General features: G+C 37.6%; 1 protein-coding gene across 1 annotated transcript; it reads right to left on the reverse strand.

Annotated features, from left to right (window-relative positions):
• Positions 1–1,138: 1,138 nt before the first annotated feature.
• tmprss7 (transmembrane serine protease 7) lies at positions 1,139–17,896 on the reverse strand. Its single transcript, XM_022682599.2, has 18 exons — positions 17,669–17,896; positions 13,744–13,954; positions 12,511–12,641; positions 12,147–12,214; positions 11,755–11,948; positions 10,335–10,370; positions 9,972–10,200; positions 9,339–9,463; positions 8,660–8,772; positions 7,814–7,920; positions 7,419–7,555; positions 6,559–6,666; positions 5,900–6,007; positions 4,776–4,892; positions 3,473–3,671; positions 2,579–2,847; positions 2,174–2,310; positions 1,139–1,640 (listed from the first exon to the last, which is right to left on the reverse strand). The coding sequence occupies exons 1-18, from the start codon at positions 17,729–17,731 to the stop codon at positions 1,476–1,478; spliced, it is 2,517 nt and encodes an 838-aa protein (XP_022538320.2). The 5' UTR covers positions 17,732–17,896; the 3' UTR covers positions 1,139–1,475.
• Between the last annotated feature and the right edge of the window lie 147 nt (positions 17,897–18,043).

The following is an 18,043-nucleotide window of genomic DNA, read 5'->3' on the forward strand; positions in this document are numbered from 1 at the left end:
TATTAAGAGACATTATGAAATTAAACATCAATTTGAAAAATTTTAGTTTACACAACACTGTCAAAGATAAAGATAGTAAGTCAAGTAAAATGGTGTGTAAATGAAGTAATCAGGAAAAAAAGTATTATTTAAAGTGGTATATTTCATTATTTGTTTTATGACAGAGTGTGGCCCGTGACTTCAATATATTTCTCCTTCTGGCCCCAAACAAAAAAAGTTTGGACACCCCTGATGTAAACAGTGTTTTTTGATAAGCTTCTTATCAACTTTGAAAGTTATTATTGCCCCGTTTTAAATGTCAGGGTTCTCCGGGTTCTAGCAAGGAGGCGTGGAGCTACTTTGAGCCTGGATAACGATGAAAAAAAAAGGATTTATCGGGGCAAATTATAATAATTACTAATAATTTCTGGATCTTGAAATGCTTTTTATTATGTGTTTTTTTTATCATGTTTTACTACATCAAAATTTTACACTAGAGTTCTCCTTTAATGGTAAAATGAATCACTGAATTGGTCATTCCACCTGCCAGTTTGAGAGTCACTTTATTTTACCTGAATCAAGGACTCGGTTCCTCAAACTGAATCGAGCTTTCCATCAGTGCTGCTGCTCCTACACGGGACCCAGCATGCAATGCGGCACAAAGGGGCCACTATGAACGCACAGCCATCCGTGTGAGCGGAATTGTGTGCAAACTTTAACAAGCGCGGGCGTCCGGGACCCACAATAGACCGGTCTGATGTCCTGATAATGGTGATGCCCATGATTAAATTAATAGTGGGTAATAAGCAGTCACTGGGCAATGAGATGTAACAGCATCTCGTAACTGAAGTGCTTCTTTAAACTAATGGCAATGTGAGTTTAATATCGGGCCCCTTGTTTTCTCTGCTGTATCGCATTACAGATCAGTGGGGTCTGCAGGACAAAGGGGAGCTAATGCTTCTTTGTGTTCCATACCTCATTGATTATCATTAGAGCACTATTGGCCCATTTGAGCACTCAGTTATGTGGTAAGTACCAATAAGCAGTGACTTTATGGCCACAAGCTTAGAGTCACAAGCTTAGTATTCACAGCACATAATCATACAGTGCATACGTGGCTACACAACACAGTAGTGAACACACGTTTGCGGTTCAAAAATGAATCTTTTATTATTGTAACTTATTATTTCATTTTTACACATATTATTATGGGAAATCAAGCCCCCCAAAATCAGCACCATGCAAGAAAGTTCATTACACTATCCAAATACAAACAACATTACAATTCTGATTGTACTGTACTGTAACATACTTTTGGAATCCAGAGGTATTTCTTACAACTGTATAATACAATTACAAACCCCTAAATCACACAAGGCTATCACACTTCCCTGTACGGTCGAGGTTACCAATGGTTATGGTATTAAGTCCCTTAAAAGATCATTTTTATTGCAAACAGTAAATAAACTTGGCTGTGTGTGTTACAGTGTAAATTGTCAGTTGTTCGTATGACTGTTTATCCAGTCTATGAACTTGGCCACCCTGGTATACACCCCAGGAAAGTTGGGTCTGCCGCAGCCCGAGCCCCAGCTCACAATGCCCGTCAGAAACCAACGCCCGCCCACCGACACCTGACACGCCAGAGGACCACCTGAGTCGCCCTGTAGTAAGAAAAGAATGCATGCAACACTGTAATGTTAACTAAATCTCTTTCATTTTTAACACCATTTGAAACTATAGCTGTTTTTTCCATTGTGTGAATGTTAGATGACAAACTGTCCACCTAAAATCGTCCAAAATTAAGCTACGATAAAATTAAGATTTCCTGTTTCAGAGATACAATAACAGCACCACAAAGTTACCTTTTACCTAGAGGTAAATGAGTTTACATTTCATATACTATCACTGTCCAATAAAAATACAAGTATCTCCATTTTTGTCCATTTTTAGTTTACTACATAATTTGAAAGCACAAACTGTCCCTTACACTGTGTCAAAATGTTCCTGGTGAAACAGAAATTCTCTCTTTACCTCTTTTTACAATGACCTCTATTGAAAGTTAAGAAGGCTTTGTTTCTCTCCTATAAAGATGCTGTTCTGTAAATACTGTTTTTTCATTGGACCACAATGATATTTACATGTGGATCAGTTGCATGAAAACAAAATACAATTTTTTCTGTCTAAATTCACTCACCCGGCAAGCATCCTGCTCCCCACTGGGAACACCTGCACAGAGCATGCGGGGCGATACGGGACCATATGTCCTTTTACATTCACTCTGACTCATAATATTCACCTCGGCCTTCTGAAGCACTGTGGGAAGTACCTTATCTGAAAAAGATATACAGCAAGGATTTAACCGTAATTTCTATCTTGTTATGGTATTTGCTTGAAGTTAGGAGATTTGGACAAAGGTGGATATTTTTCTAATACTTTTCTGTTGATTCTTTTCTTGACACAGACTTAAAACCATTTCTTAAAACCATTAAGCTCAACATGGAAAAACTAATCTAATTTGACATTGCAAAATGCATGAAGTGCATATAAAAGTGATCTTACATGACAACTCATATGTGGTAAAAAGCAGTTTTCCTCTCACCCTGTTCTGAGCGATAGCCCCAGCCAGTTACCCAGCAGCGATGTCCATCACTGAGGGTCAGTGAGGCGGATGGTAGACAGACAGGCTGGATAAAGGAGGCCAGGTTGCTGGGCCAGGCTTTTCTGAGCTGGAGTAGGGCGATGTCATAGTCAAAAGTGCGAGCGTTGTAATACTCGTGCACCACTATGCGGCGAATCTCTGCCACGTGCTTGGCACTACCCTGGGCCAGCATGCCCAAATAGGCCATCCACTGGCGGGCATCTGACAGACTGGTGAAATTAAAAATCGAGTTGGATTTTCAAATTATATATATATACATATTTGAATTTATAAATGTGGTTGTAGATTGCTTAAAGACTAAAGAAACTGGGCTGCATAAGTAAATACATGAGTGCATTGTTTTTAGAAAAATGTGGCCTTATTTTTGGATTATTGTCCAATTGAATAGTCTACTTTATCATTTTAGTTTTTTAACAGAAAGACTGAATCAGGTTATTGCAATATCTATGTGTTCTGTGCAATATCCACCGTCCTTCAGTTTTAACACTAAGGAAAGGCATCCCAATATCATGATGCTGTCATACTTTACTGGTGGGATGGTGTTGGTTAGGAATGAGTTAAGCTCGCCACACACCACATTTCAATTATTAAATTTAATGTCATCTGTTATCCAGGCTCTGTAATAAAAGTACAGTTTTCAATTACCGGTAGTAAAAGTGCTCCCAAAATACTTTAAATGCTGAAACAAAAAGTAAAATTATTCCTTTAATAATTAATTAAACCCACAGGATATTACAGCAGATAAAACAAAAAATTACAGTATAACAAATGTTTTCATATTTTTGAACAGTACCGCAGGTTTAGATGGACTGTGTGGTCTGACCATCAGCTCACCTCTCTCTGCTGAAGCAGTGTGCTGCAGAGACCAGCCACTCACTGGAGATGACAGAGGCTCCGCAGTACAGGTGGCCAGCAAAATGCAGACTGACCTGCCATGGCCACTCCCCCTCCACAGAATTCACCCCACCTACCACACGTTCCTGAGGATGAGCGCTGTCAATCACATGCTTTACAGGAGTGGGACGGCCACAGGCTGCAACGCAACAGACAAATCACTTTGGCAATTGTTTAATGAAATTTATAAAATGAAAAAGATACATGAGAAGCCTATTCAAATGTAATTATTACTGTATATTTACAGGGAACTGATTAAAATGTGATATGTATATACACATAAATACATAAGCCACGCAAAGGTATTGATTTGCACATCTGTGTCAACAATGGATAAAGTATGAACTAGCTCGTTTTTTGGGAACCCTAAAATGGATGCAACTGTCCATACACAGAGCATTACAGATACAGACAGGTCATCCTCTACCACTTATATTGTTGACCAATTTGAATAGCTACAGTTTTTTTTTAAACCCATGAATGAGCATGTAAGAGAGAGAGAGAACGTGTGTGTGTGTGTGTGTGTGTGTGTCAGTGATCTGTAGTGCTGAGTCATGGAGCTGACAGGTAGTCGTGGCCCTGAAGAGCTCGGTCTCATTAAAAGCAGGGAGGCCTCTGCTACAGACCCTGAACACTGATCAAAGCCCAGCCTGTTCACATCAACCCCCCCCCCCACCCACCCACCCACCACACACACCACCACCATGACCTACACACACCGCAATTACCATAGAGGGTCCAAACACTGCAGGTCAACCATTACAGCATGGGACAATAATAACACTGTCTTCATGGGAACAGTTACTGTTTGGACTGTGAATGATTATTAATGGTTATAAATTAGCTAGACACATTGCCCACCTTCCAGTACACAGGCTCCTTTAACTGACAGTGATGTTTATTGGTGAATAAAAATGAACTGAAAAACATAAAACGACTCATATTTATAGATTAAGTTAAGTTTAGTTTAGATTTGTATATATTACATATTTTCTGGCTTTAAGAGTTAAAGTTTATAGAAAAGTCTATACAAAACAAATAAACATGGGCTTCCTTCAGTTATCTTATATGTGTCTAAACACTATGAGGAATATATACAATATATTATATTATATTATATTTTATTATTTTATACATCTACTAATTTATTAAACTAGTAGAATCAGGAAAGCTGATTGTTGTTTAAAATGTCAATCAAAATAATGTCTCTTCCATAGCTATTAAACTCTGACGTGAAACTTACCGCAGTCCTTCTCATCACTGTGGTCGAGGCAGTCAAAGACTCCATCACACTTTGCGTTCTTCTTCAAGATACAGGTCCCACTGCTGCACTGATACCTGATTCCTGAACAGCTGGTCTCTGTAGAATATCAACCAATACTTCATTAGAAAACACAGATCAGTGTGGACAATTTAACATCATTATATGTTTACATGTTTTTTTGCTATACCTGAAATGAAAAACAAAGTAGATTTTTTCTTAGATATGCAAATAATATGGAATAGACAAAATCAACATAAGCTTGTCTATACAATAAGCTACACATTGACTGTGTTTAGTTATTATATATGAGCTGTTTATTACATCAATCAGCCATAACCCTAAAGCCATCTGTCTAACATTGTGTAGGCCAATAGATCAGCCCTGCCTCACTGAGGCATGAATTCTACAAGACCTCTAAACATGTCATGAGGTATCTGGAACCAAGACATTAGCAACAGATACTTTAAGTCAGGGGAGCTAAAAGATACTGTGAGGCTTCCTTGGATTCTGACAATGTGCCTTATGCACCCATTACTCTGTTGATAGGTCATTGATAGCCCTTCCCTCAAGCGCCACTGCATACATAGAAGACTGTTTTTGAAATTTGGCTCTTGTCAAAGGCATTCAGATACATACTACTTAAAACTTCCAACACACTAACATCCTGAACTCACTGTTATATTGCAACCTAATATTGTCGCTGTCCAATCTCCAAAACAGCAACTTTACAGGAGAGAGAAAAACCTTGTAAACTTTCAATGGAAGTCAATGTAAAAAGAGTTTATTTCAAGTCATTTTGAAGAGATTTTATTGGTCCACTCATCAATAAATTTTGGCACAATGTAAGGGAGAGTTTGTTTGATCAAATTATGTAGTGAACTAAAAATCCACAAAGGTTTTAATGTTATGTTAATGCTGATTGTTGTATGTTACGTATGTAAAAAAAATTGTCTTTTTTAGTTGGTCATTTCATATGACTGTATATCTGTAGTTTTCTAATTAGACAAGCTTGCAATGAACATATCATCATAATGCTTACTTCTACACAGTCTTTATTGACAAAAGATAAAGTAATCAAAAGTTGAAAATTAGATTTTTTTTACCTTGAGTGCAGTTGCTCTCGTCTCTGCCATTGGGGCAGTCGTTCTTTCCATTGCAGACATAGAGAGGATGGAGAGGAGAGGATCCCCCACAGTTTTTGATGGGATTTGCTGCAAGTTAAAACCATTTTCATTGGTGGATTAGTAAGGATGAATGCTAATGCAAGACGTCATTTCTGCTATTACAGTATTAATAAAGACTTTTGTTCTTAAGGGTCTCACACCTGGAATAATTATTTAAAAAGAGTGTGTATATAGTTACTACACTCTCATACCAAATCACATAGGACATAATAGTATTGAGTCTTATGTTCTTTGCCAGGTCCCATTGACCTTATGACTCTTAATGACCTTAAGAATATGTATATGTTGGCTCCTGCAAAGAATGTGGATGTGATTTTTGCTAGAGCAGCATGTCTGTTCACACGGACAGTTCTAGCCAGATGCAGTCGGTCACAATTATTATCACCCACTGCACTGTCCACTGTGAGTGGCAATGCCCTCTATGATGTCTGCTGACAGATTCTCATTTCTCATTAGAACTAATTTGCCCTCCAACATAATGACTGATTCTCTGCGTCATAAACTATTCTCTAGCTGTTCCATTTCTGTATTTAAAGGTATATCCTTGGTTTGTTCACTTATTAAAAACGTCGACATACAGCAGTAGACCTCATCACTCTCATCCTGACAGTCATCCAGGCCGTCACAGCGACGCTCTTTCTCCACACACAAGCCCGTGGTGCACAGGAAATGACCCTCAGGACATGCTGATGAAAATAACCAAAAAGGGCATTTTATAATAATTATTGTAAAAAAAAAAACCCGAAATGTTACTAAATAGTACTGTGTAAAAGTCAGAGATCACTCTTTATTTATTTATTTAAGTCACACCTTTTGCATTATTAACTGTCACGAGAAAATCTGAACACATTTAACACAAAAATACAAAAAGTGTTCTTTTTTTTTGCATCTCCAAAATTCAGTCTTACAAATTATTCATTTCATTATACAGGATGGTGATCATCCAACTTCCTGACCTCAACAAAGTACCTGTCACCAAGTGCAATCAAATCCTCACAGCAATGCTTTAAAATTTAGCAGAAGGCCCTCCCTGGACAGTAAAGACAGCTACTCCAATGAAAAAAGGATAGACATGTTTTTATAGTCTTGATTTTAGAAGAAACAATGAATGAGCAGGTGTTTCAATACTTTTGTCCACGTTGTGTATATCTAAGATACTTAAGATACAATCTTTTGAAACATGGAGTTTTTCTATTTAATGACATTCATTTTGGCTGAAAATTAATTGAGTGGAGAGTGACCTCTGACTGTTGAAAAGCACTGAAATGTGATGAGTTGTTTCTGTGTGGAAGTGTGTATTCAGCACTCAGCACTCATATACATATACATTAGAGTATAAATGTATCATTTACAGTGATTTGCAGTATATTCAGTACTTTTACAATACAATGAAGTGCAATTTGTAACACTTTGCTCATGAGGTGACCACAGCTCTTACGCTGGCTGATGTTGAAGCTGCTGTAGGTGGCGCTGAAAGGCTGCTCTGCGTTGCGGGAGCTGCAACGGAACACCACCTCCACACTCGCCTCAGGAATGCGGAACACTGTCATGTGACTCACATAAGTGCCACAGTATCTGTACATAGCAAAAACAGAGAGAAAACACAAGTCCTTTTTCTCCAGTCTGAGTCAATGTGCACAATATACCATTGCATTACTTCTGCATCTTTATAGCAGAAGGAACTTGTCATTTTGCAGCATTTCTATTGGTCCACTCTAATGAAATTCTGTCACAATATACAAAACAAACACCAGATTCACATTAGGTCTGGATACTAAACACAAGGACTGCAGAGGACAATGACAATATATTCATGCACAAATGGGGACTAACATGTTCTCATTGACCTTCCACCAGCCATGCTCACATGGGATCAGGTCTTTTGGTGAAAGAATGTAATTCTGAAACTTGAGAGCCACTCCGAAAGCACTGCTTGGGGTCTGAAAAAAAAAAACAGTAAAAAAAAAAAACCTCAATACAAAATGTGTAAATAACCTGTCTCTGGGTGTTGAAACAAGGCATTCACACAATCTAATAATTTAAACAAACTATCATATTTTACAATTTTACAATTTTCTTCCACCTCATGTACCACATGTGTTACGAATGACAATAAAGTATCCTTGAATCCTTGAATCTTAAAATATGTTCAGCATTATCTCAACATATTAAATCAAAATCTCTAAAAAAATATGTAAAGAGAAATATAACGTATATTTGCAGTTTAAAAGTGCAGCTACTTTAATACAGAATAGTAAAGCATCACCTCAACTAATGACCTTTAACCCTGCTCCTGTAACTTAACCTGCTCACAGACTGATCTAACCCGAATTCAGCCCACCTGACCCAATTAATTACTGCCTTCAGAAACCACTGACTGCATGAATGGAGAAGAGAGGTCTCCTGGAGGAGGGTAGAACAGCACTGAACTTAACAATCTGCTCTTCATACCTTCAATAAATACATAATCAAAAATCAGAGTGCAATACAAGTTACCAATAAATGCTGACATTAATGATTTTAAGTACATTGTGCATCTCTGATATAAACCAAATTGCAGAATAAGTCATAACTGAACAAGAAGTTGAAACAATTTGAGTAGTCAATTTTTGTTGACTTGACAAAGTGTACAAGCAGAAAAAACAATTTCAACATGGTAATGGTAAAGTGGTAAAGTACCTTCAGCCTCCATGTGCAGGAGCACAGAGGGGGGAGCAGACTGGGATAAAAGGGGCTAGTGATTTCTCCAGCTACAGTGGACGATGCTGGCACAATGTTCACACTGATACACTCTGTAAAAAGGGGATGATAATAATATAAAATTTTACAAATAAAATAAAAATAATAATCTTTACAGATATGACAAGTAGAAATTCACAACCCTGGTCATAAAGGCTCTATGCTCTGCACATTTGATGCTGGTCTTTACATCAAAGGACTTTTCCACTTATTTCACAATCTCAGACAAACTCCCTAAGCAGAAATAATAATATAGTCTAGCTAGAGTTCAGTGTGTGTTGTTAGGTGTAAGGTGGTCAGGATGCCATGTCTTTTTGCCATGTTGATGCTCCTATAAAATCAACATATTTTATTTATATAAATGTATGTAATATTATGATTAACTTATAAGTCTTAGTATTGGTTCATGCAAATTGTAACAAAAGGTGAGGTCTCTCAAGCCCCAAACTGTCCATGCGTTGTGTCCACGTTCTGCGTCATCTTGTTTATTGGTGTTTTTAAATTTTTGTTGCCAAAGAGTTGAGAATCCTTCTTGACCAGAGCTGTGAACAACTTCTCTATACCATTATATTATAATTCCCTCTCTCTCTTATACACACACACACACACACACACACACCCTGCTCGGGGATGGCCTGGAAGAAACCTCGGAAGCTCTTATTTCCCTGAGCGAGTCTGAAGGACAGCAGCATGACATTGGAGGTGGATACCAGAGAGATTGGCACCCGCACTGATTCACACAGTCTGCAGGAGGAGAAAAGAGAGTACAGCTGTGACATCACTGTGTCAAGAATGTTATTTATAATACTTTTTATGTTTTGTATTTATTTTAGTGGAGTCAAGCAATTAAAAAGTAATTAAATATGACTAATCACAAGCAGAAAGGTATAGTAACGAAGAATGCTGTATGCATGCTCCTGTTCTGCCTTTCACTCTGATAAACTTTCCATTAATTTCTGTAATAACTACATAACACAGTACCTGTACTTGTATTCAGTACTTGAGTAGTACATTTTTGTGTAAACTACTTGCAATACTTAATGACAAAAAACTTAAGTGTGGTGCTTAAGAAACACTTCTACTCACAAAACTCAAGTTTTATAAAGCACCTGTACTTTGTACACCTGTACTCTGAGTCTCTAGTACATTATATATCTCTGACCACAAATTAGTAGAGCATGGCAAACTTGCTCCACCATTGCTTAAATTATAAGCAACCCCAGCTGAAAATGATCTTGTTGCAGTGACTGACCTGTGCAGTGTCTTGATCCTCATGGGCAGTAGGGAGTCATACACTGTGATGGCATCATAAATGCAGTCAGTGGGCTCGATGTCCAGGCTGTTCACTGTGAGACGGATGATGGTACCAGGAGCAGATGTGAGCTTGATGTGGCAGCTCAGGCCTCCCCATGAAGAGAAAACATTAAGGGGAACCTTCACTTCAGGCAGGCCTGCATAAAGCTTATCCACACACTCCGAGCCTGAGAACAAAAACATGTAAACTTAGAAGAATTGTAAGCACAAACATGGAGCTACACGCAGTTGCAGATGATTCTGCATAGCACTAAACACACGCAGAGTAAAATCATTTTAGTGAATGATGAAAGGGGTATACCTGTTGAAGTAGATGTGTAGTCTGTGCGAAGAGCAGCTAAAGACAATAAAGCACTGAAATGAGAATAATCCTTAAAGAAAATTACAAAATGATAATATTTTCACTAATAATTTTGTGAACTGTGAATCAGTGAGCACAATGCAATGCCTACAATACTTTACATAATATATATAATACAGTGCCTGGCCAAAAAAAGTTTCCACCAAAAAATAAAGGTCACACTCTCTAATATTTGGTCGAAACGCCTTTAGCTTTGATTACAGCACACATTCATTATTTCAATCCAGTGTTTCATTCATTTTTCACCAAGATCTTGCAGCATTGATGATGGAAGAGTCTGACCACTGCACAAAGTCTTCTCCAGCACATCAAAATGAATCTTAATGAGATTAAGGTCTGGACTCTGTGGTGAACAATCCATGTGTGAAAATGATGATCTCATGCTTCCTGATCCACTCTTTCACAATTCCTGCCCCATGAATCCTGACATTGTCATCTTGGGATATGGCCGTGCCATCAGGGAAGAAAAAATCCATTGATGGAATAACCTGGTCTATATTCAGTATATTTAGATAGTCAGCTGACCTCATTCTTTCAGCACATACTGTTGCTGAACCTAGACCTGCAGACCAACTGCAGCAACTCCAGATCATTTACTTACTGATATGCAGGTGGACACTTTTTGTTTGACCAGGCAGTATATATACGAATGAACAGTGCCTTTTACAAACATTGCCATTCCAAACATGGCCAAAAAAATAGATATTGTTTTTTTATGTCATCCAAATTATTAAATGTTGTTATAAAATAACTAAGTTTTGGGAGAAGGAACATGCCAGAAGCACCTCCCCTTCCCTACAAATTCCCTTTACGTCTCTCTTCTCTTACGTCTCATTACAAGTTTTCACACCCTCCACTTCCTTATATCCTCCCTTAAACATTGTAATCTCTGCTTCGTCACTCTACAATTGGAGAGGGGTATTTGATTTCTACAACATGGACTTCATCCAGAACAATCAGACATTAAATGAGCATTGTACTGCTAGAACACATAAACTGGTCTGAGATTGGATCTTCCAGCAGGACAACGATCCACCACACTTACACACATCAAAGTCAACACAAAAATGTGTTCACTAAGCACACAATCAGGCTTTTCCCCTGACCATCTCCATTAGCTGACCTCAACCCATAGAAAACCTGACGGAGGATCTAAAAAGTACAATCTACAAGATTCTGTAAGGAGGATCCCGGATCTCTTGCCATGTGTTATACAGTTTTATTAAACATTATAGGGGAATGTTTCTTTATAATGGAAAGCTGCATAAGGTACTAAATAAAGGGACAGAAACAATGTACAAAACTTGACACTGATACTTGTCAGGTAAACATAAGCTCAGACACACGTTGCTAGTCCTACCATTAATGAAGATGGAGTCAATGTCCACAGGCAGGCCCAGAAGAAAGCCTACAGAAGACCTGTTCTTCAAAGAAGTGAGCACTGAGTCTCTGAAGATAGCATTCACACACTCCTCACACACTGATGGAGTCTTCAGCCTCGGCACAATGAAGATCATCCAGAAATGCACTAGAACTCCACCTTTGTCATTGTTACTGATGAGAGAAATGCGTTTTATTCATTCATAAAAACACAATTCACAATATTAAGCTTCTTTTTAAAAAAAAATGGGGTTAAGAAAAAAACATCTATTTTGGAAACTACCTAAAAGTGGTTATGTTCATACTAAAAGATTAGAACTAGCCTAGGTCTGTATTAAGAAGTGTGGCCTATGGCAGTATGTAATGCTGTACCTCAGGTCTGTTATGATGTTGTGTTTGTAGAGTCTGGATACTGACGAGGATCTGTATACGTTGCTTATCTGTGTAAAAAAAAAGTCAATTTATGGTTTACATTCTACGGAGCCCCTTTTTTTACGTAAAAAGGTGTGAGCACCACTTACTAAGTGGTGAGCACCACATGCTAAGTGGTGAGCACCACTTACTAAGTGGTGAGCACCACTTACTAAGTGGTGAGCACCACTAACTAAGTGGTGAGCACCACGTACTAAGTGGTGAGTACCACTTACTAAGTGATGAGCACCACTCACTAAGTCATGAGCACCACATACTAAGTCGTGAGCACCACATACAAAGTATGAATTGATGATTCACTTACCACTTGTTGGATTTGATTTGCCATGGATACAAATTCACTGGAGTCTGCATGCCTGTACTCCGGTATAAACTCCACATTGGCAACACGAAACATACCAGCAAAATACACCCCGCTGTTACTTTCTCTCCGAACTGTTAAGAGTAAAAACAGGGCAAAGTGGTCAATGCAACAAATGGCATTATCCCCTACACAAAGATATACCTTCTTATATATAAGATAGGGATTGCAGTACGTAGACAGTTAGAATCAAATGTGGTTAGATTTTATATTACAAAAAGTTGCTATAACATGTATCCTTTAATCCACTGAATTATATTCAAAAAATTGTGTTAATGCACCTGAACTAGTCAGATGCTTACTATTTTATCTTGGAGTGAACTATGTTATTATTATTCAGTAAAGTCTAGTTTTATAGTTTTTTTACTTTCAAATAAACAAGAAAAAGAATGATTACTTCATTAATCATCAAAATGCCCAGATGATCACATAATAACTGTTTTTGATTGGGACGGACGGACGGACAGACAGTACAAGGTGTTTGAGTTAACCGAACAGTTTAGTTGTCAGGTTAAAGTTCTCCTAACTCTTTTTAAGGTCTTTAAGTCTGTCTTTCCACCCTTAACACCACACTACAGCTGTGAAACACTGTACATATAAAAAGATCTATGATTCTAATTCTTTCTAATATCTTAAAATTGCTCAAACACGAGTTAACACATTGAACTATTAAAAATAATAATAATAATTTGTAATCTGTCACACAACTTTATCATTTTAAGTTGGCCTGTATTTTAATGTGTTGTTTTTAATTTTTACCTTTGTAAATAAAACCTGTATCGCATTATGGTAAACACAACAGTCAGTGTGTTTTTAAAATGTTTTAATTACCAATAAATCATAACTTCAAAGATACATTAAAGATCAATAAGCAACTTTTACGTTTCATTCTAAGCCTTGTGAAACCTTGTGGGAGGTCACGTTTCAGCATTTCATGTTATTAACCTTTGTTCAACTCCATATATGATGTTGAGAGCGGATATTCCAGACTTACATTCGATACTCAATTTGATAAAGATGCTTGCAGTATTTTCTGTATAATTACTTCACCACAATCTTAGTATAATACTTCATGCAGTTTAAGAGGATACAGGCACTGCATATCTTAGAATGATGTTAGAACTTTTCTTTAAATAGTTATATCTATGTACATGTATGTGTGAATGTTACACTTACATGTAAAATACCACACAAGGGACCACAGGATTATCACAATAACAAATATCACAGATGTGATGATGATGACCAGATGCTGCAAGTTCAAGTTCAGCAACTTTTTCTTCTTTTTCTTCAGCTTCTTCCTCCTCCTTCTGGGTCCATAATATGTCCTACATAGTTTATTAAGCATGCCATCCACTGTGGCCACCTCCACAGACACATCCGTCACCTAAAACCACAGGCAATTATATGATATACAGAAACAAACAAGTGCCTGTTTTGTTAGAGCTATCTACATTAATTCTGGGCATTTTGCTGGAAACACCTACCATACACGACCACTTTGTAGATTTAGACTTACTGACTGTAGTTCATTCTTTGCTGCACAATTTACCAGCCACCAAAATATTAAATCATGTCTTTGGTTGGCACAGACCCAGCAAACCCCGGCAGTAACATTAAGGTGCTTGATCCACTATTACCAGCTCCAACACTACCAAATAGGGGTGGGCATATCGATTTTAAATATCGATAGTATCGATACTAACGTTGGCACTGGGTATTGATCGATGCTTGTGTGATGAGATTGACTGACTGATTCACTGACTTCCGGAACAACACCGCTCTTCTCTCACTTCACTCATGATCAATTAGCCCCTCCCCATTTCTAAAACTAAATTAATTATTTTACTGGAACTGAAAAATAGATATGCTGCCTACAAAAAGATATACTTATGCCTCAAACCTGAAATGTAAATAGGGCTGAATAAATGTATAACTGTTAAAGAAACAATAGGGAAAAAAAGAGTTTGTTAAATGCAAATGCAGAATACCACCACAAAGGGAACATTTATGTTTTAAGTTTTCTATAAAAGTTTTAAGTTACCTAATAAAAGTATTTTTATTTGCCTGAAAACTTTGTCCTGTGTTTTATTATCATTAAAAACATGATTAATTAATTAAAATTTACAAAATATTTAAATAATCATAAAATTTCAAGTTGCAAAGGTTGGCAGGTTGCAAAACTGGTTTTCATGCTGGCAACACATTACACTGGCACACTGAAGGAAAAGCCATCGTATATCAAAAAGGAGAATACCAGAAATTTTATCATTTTTTTGGCGGAGATTGTTTAGGTTGGTATGACAAGAAACTTTATTGCATAAAGTTACCATTTCAGATTTCTCCAGAAAGAAGCTATTAAGAACCACAACTCACAATGTATAAAATATAAATATAATATTCCTGTCACGATAATTAAATTATGGGCTTATCATACAACAAACTGTTTTACCTTAATGTCGTCTATAGTTTGTTTACAAATAAATCAACATCACCAATATTTTAGCCAATCACACAATGACAAATACATGAAAAACAGTGTCCCATACTCACAATAGGCTGTGGCAGGTAAAGGAAAAAAGTGTACAACTTCCACACTGTGATTAAAATGATGTGACTGTTTTACTATGCTATTTTATTATCATTATGTCAGTGCCATGAACTGGTCTTAAAAAGGTTAAAAATACTGAGTATTGCAATTATACAATATATCACCTTTAAAAAACAGTTGTTATTATTACAGGCCTAACCCACAAAGACTATTAAACCTACACCCCTCTAATAAAAATGTTCACAAAATAAGAAAAAACAGTGGTAATACATGTATGTATATCTATGTATACTATTTGGGGAACTAATTCACCCAGCACGTATCAGTCCACCATGAAATAAAAAAAAAAACATGGACATCCAAACTGTAAGGCTTCAGAATATGTTTTATATTTTAGATTCTTCTAAGTAACATATTTATCTTTGAGCACATATCTGAATCTCAGTTAATCTAAGTGTCTTCATGAGGGAGAGTCACCTGGAATAGTTTTCTTATCAGCTTGAAAGAGTTCCTGGAGGTGCTGAACTATAGTTGCTGCTTTTCCTTCACGCTGTGAAACTCCAGCTTATCCCAAATCACCTCCTATCACCATCTCAGTTCGGTTTAGATCAGGAGAATGTGGAGGACACACTGTTTTTTTTTTTTTGTTTACAATGTAATTGCATATGTGTCCCCTTATTTTTTTCATGTATTTTATATTAATCTACAATGTAGAAAACTGATTAAATAAAGAAATAATGAAAAACATTTGACTGGTACTGTGTGTTTTAGAACACCATGAGAGGTTCCATCATGATTAGTTTGTCAAATACCCTCACACCTTCACCTGTGGTTTAGGAGGACTATCAATCACTATGTTCCCAGTAGCCTGGCATGATCACACTGTGCATGATGCAGTGTGTTGTGCTATGGTGTGTGGAGGAAATGAGGGGTTAGAGATTTCGATTAAAGATAAGAAAGCTCCCTCCTGAAACAGTTTATCACCCCGGGTATCACTGCCACCAGTGGTTTGAATTACTCATTCAAGCCAATCTCATTCTGAACAGGATCCAATTAGGTTACTCTGTCTGGCAGTAACAGGGTTCAGGCTGAGCTCACAGTTTCTTAATGATAAGTAGTGCTGTCATAACAGTCTCACGAAGCACTATAAAAGAGGTGAAAGTCTGGCTTTAGTTATGGGAAAGACAGACAGCACACATGTAGAAGCTCCAGCAGCTGTGGAGGTGCTCAGGCCGGCCTGGTGGTTGGGGTCAGGTGTTCAGCCGCATGGTGCTCCTCTCATTCATTATTTACAACAAGTCTTCCTAAATTACACGTTTTACTTACTTACGATTAGATAACGGGGCTGGGCGAGCTAACGGGCCCTCCATGCTGTAATGGAGGGGTGTTCTGTTTCACTACGGGACCTACGACCCCCTGAACAAAACCTGCAGTAAAGTTTTTAAGATGATAAACAAGGCAGCTTTCCAGAGCTGCTGCATTAGTTAGGCTAGCTACATTACTTTTAACCCAACAAAGTGGCCTAGCAGACAGGGTAGCAGAAAGTAGGTCAGGGTAACGTATTAGCCTGTAGCTAATGATTTATATTTAAGTTCATAGAAAATTTAACAGGACGCCCGCCATGTTTTGGAGGCTATGACCAAAATCAAACACTACTAGTTCTATAGACTATGAATGAGTGCATTTCTATATAAAAAAAATAAAATAATAATATTTTAGCAACAATATTTAGCACAGAAGAAATTGGTCTTAGATTGCATTTGTTATTTTTGTTTTTTCACTTTTTTCAAACTGGTCACGTGTACTCGTGTAAGGTTTGAGATAATTAATTAATTAATTGATTAATTACTATACTATAGCTTAATTAATTAAATAACAATCAACAACAAAAATGTAAATTAACCCATAAGAGCCCAGACCTATTTCTGAAAATGACTAAATTCAAACTTTAAATCAGATGAATTCAGTGGGCAGCTCATTCATGTTGTGGACACGAGAATGCAAATATTTTAAGGTTAGATCCTAATGTAACATAAATGACAAAAAATACATAACTTATATTTTAAGATTTTGGTCTATAAGTCCTGTCAGTCCTTATTATATGGAATGTAAAACAAAAAGGCAAATTTTAAACTTTTAAAGGAGCACTTTTAAAGGAGCTAGTTTTATCCCCAGCTCTAACTAAGCACACTGTCCTGTGATGCTCTCAGAATGTTCAGTAAATATAACTTAGGGACTTCACGAGTTGAAGTAAAAGGACAGTGCTGAAGGGAAATGTACACAAGCTTTAAAACCGTCTGTGAGACATACGTCACCATGGGCTTTTGGGTAATATAAAAAAATATCGTATTGTCACATTACGAGTTACTTGGACACAAAACGGTGTGATTTTAAAATATATAAAACAAACCCAACTAAAATACTTAATACATTAAGATAAGGACACCCCGTGGTTTATCGCGGCCTCTATATTAGAAAATAAACGGAAAAGGTAAGGAAAAAACAATCAAACAAAAAAAAGGACTACAATCGACCCCTCCAGTCACTCACACTCGCGGCTCCGTCATCCTCGTTCGCCGGGCCGCTCTCTTCGCGCGCCTCTTCCGTTTCCATTGCAGCGGCTCATTCCCCGGGCGCGCGCTTATCCAATCAAATCAATCGATATCGATCAAAGCGGAGTCGCCTGCGCGCGCTATAAACCACCGTTCAGGACATTCGCAGCGCGTGAAGTAGCAATGCCAAGACGAGTTAGCACAGAGAGAGAGGGACAGAGAGAGGTAAGAGCATCCACTAAACCAGTGTAACTTTATCCGCGGAGGGACGCACGAGCTGCTCCCGTTTCACCAATTGGGTTATCTGATGGATGCGCTTTAGTCTGCCCTGGAGCTGGGAGCTCAAAGGCTGTACCTGCAGGTACTGAGTGAC

The sequence above is a fragment of the Astyanax mexicanus genome, chromosome 1 (assembly GCF_023375975.1).
Source record: "Astyanax mexicanus isolate ESR-SI-001 chromosome 1, AstMex3_surface, whole genome shotgun sequence".
Lineage (NCBI taxonomy): Eukaryota > Metazoa > Chordata > Actinopteri > Characiformes > Acestrorhamphidae > Astyanax > Astyanax mexicanus.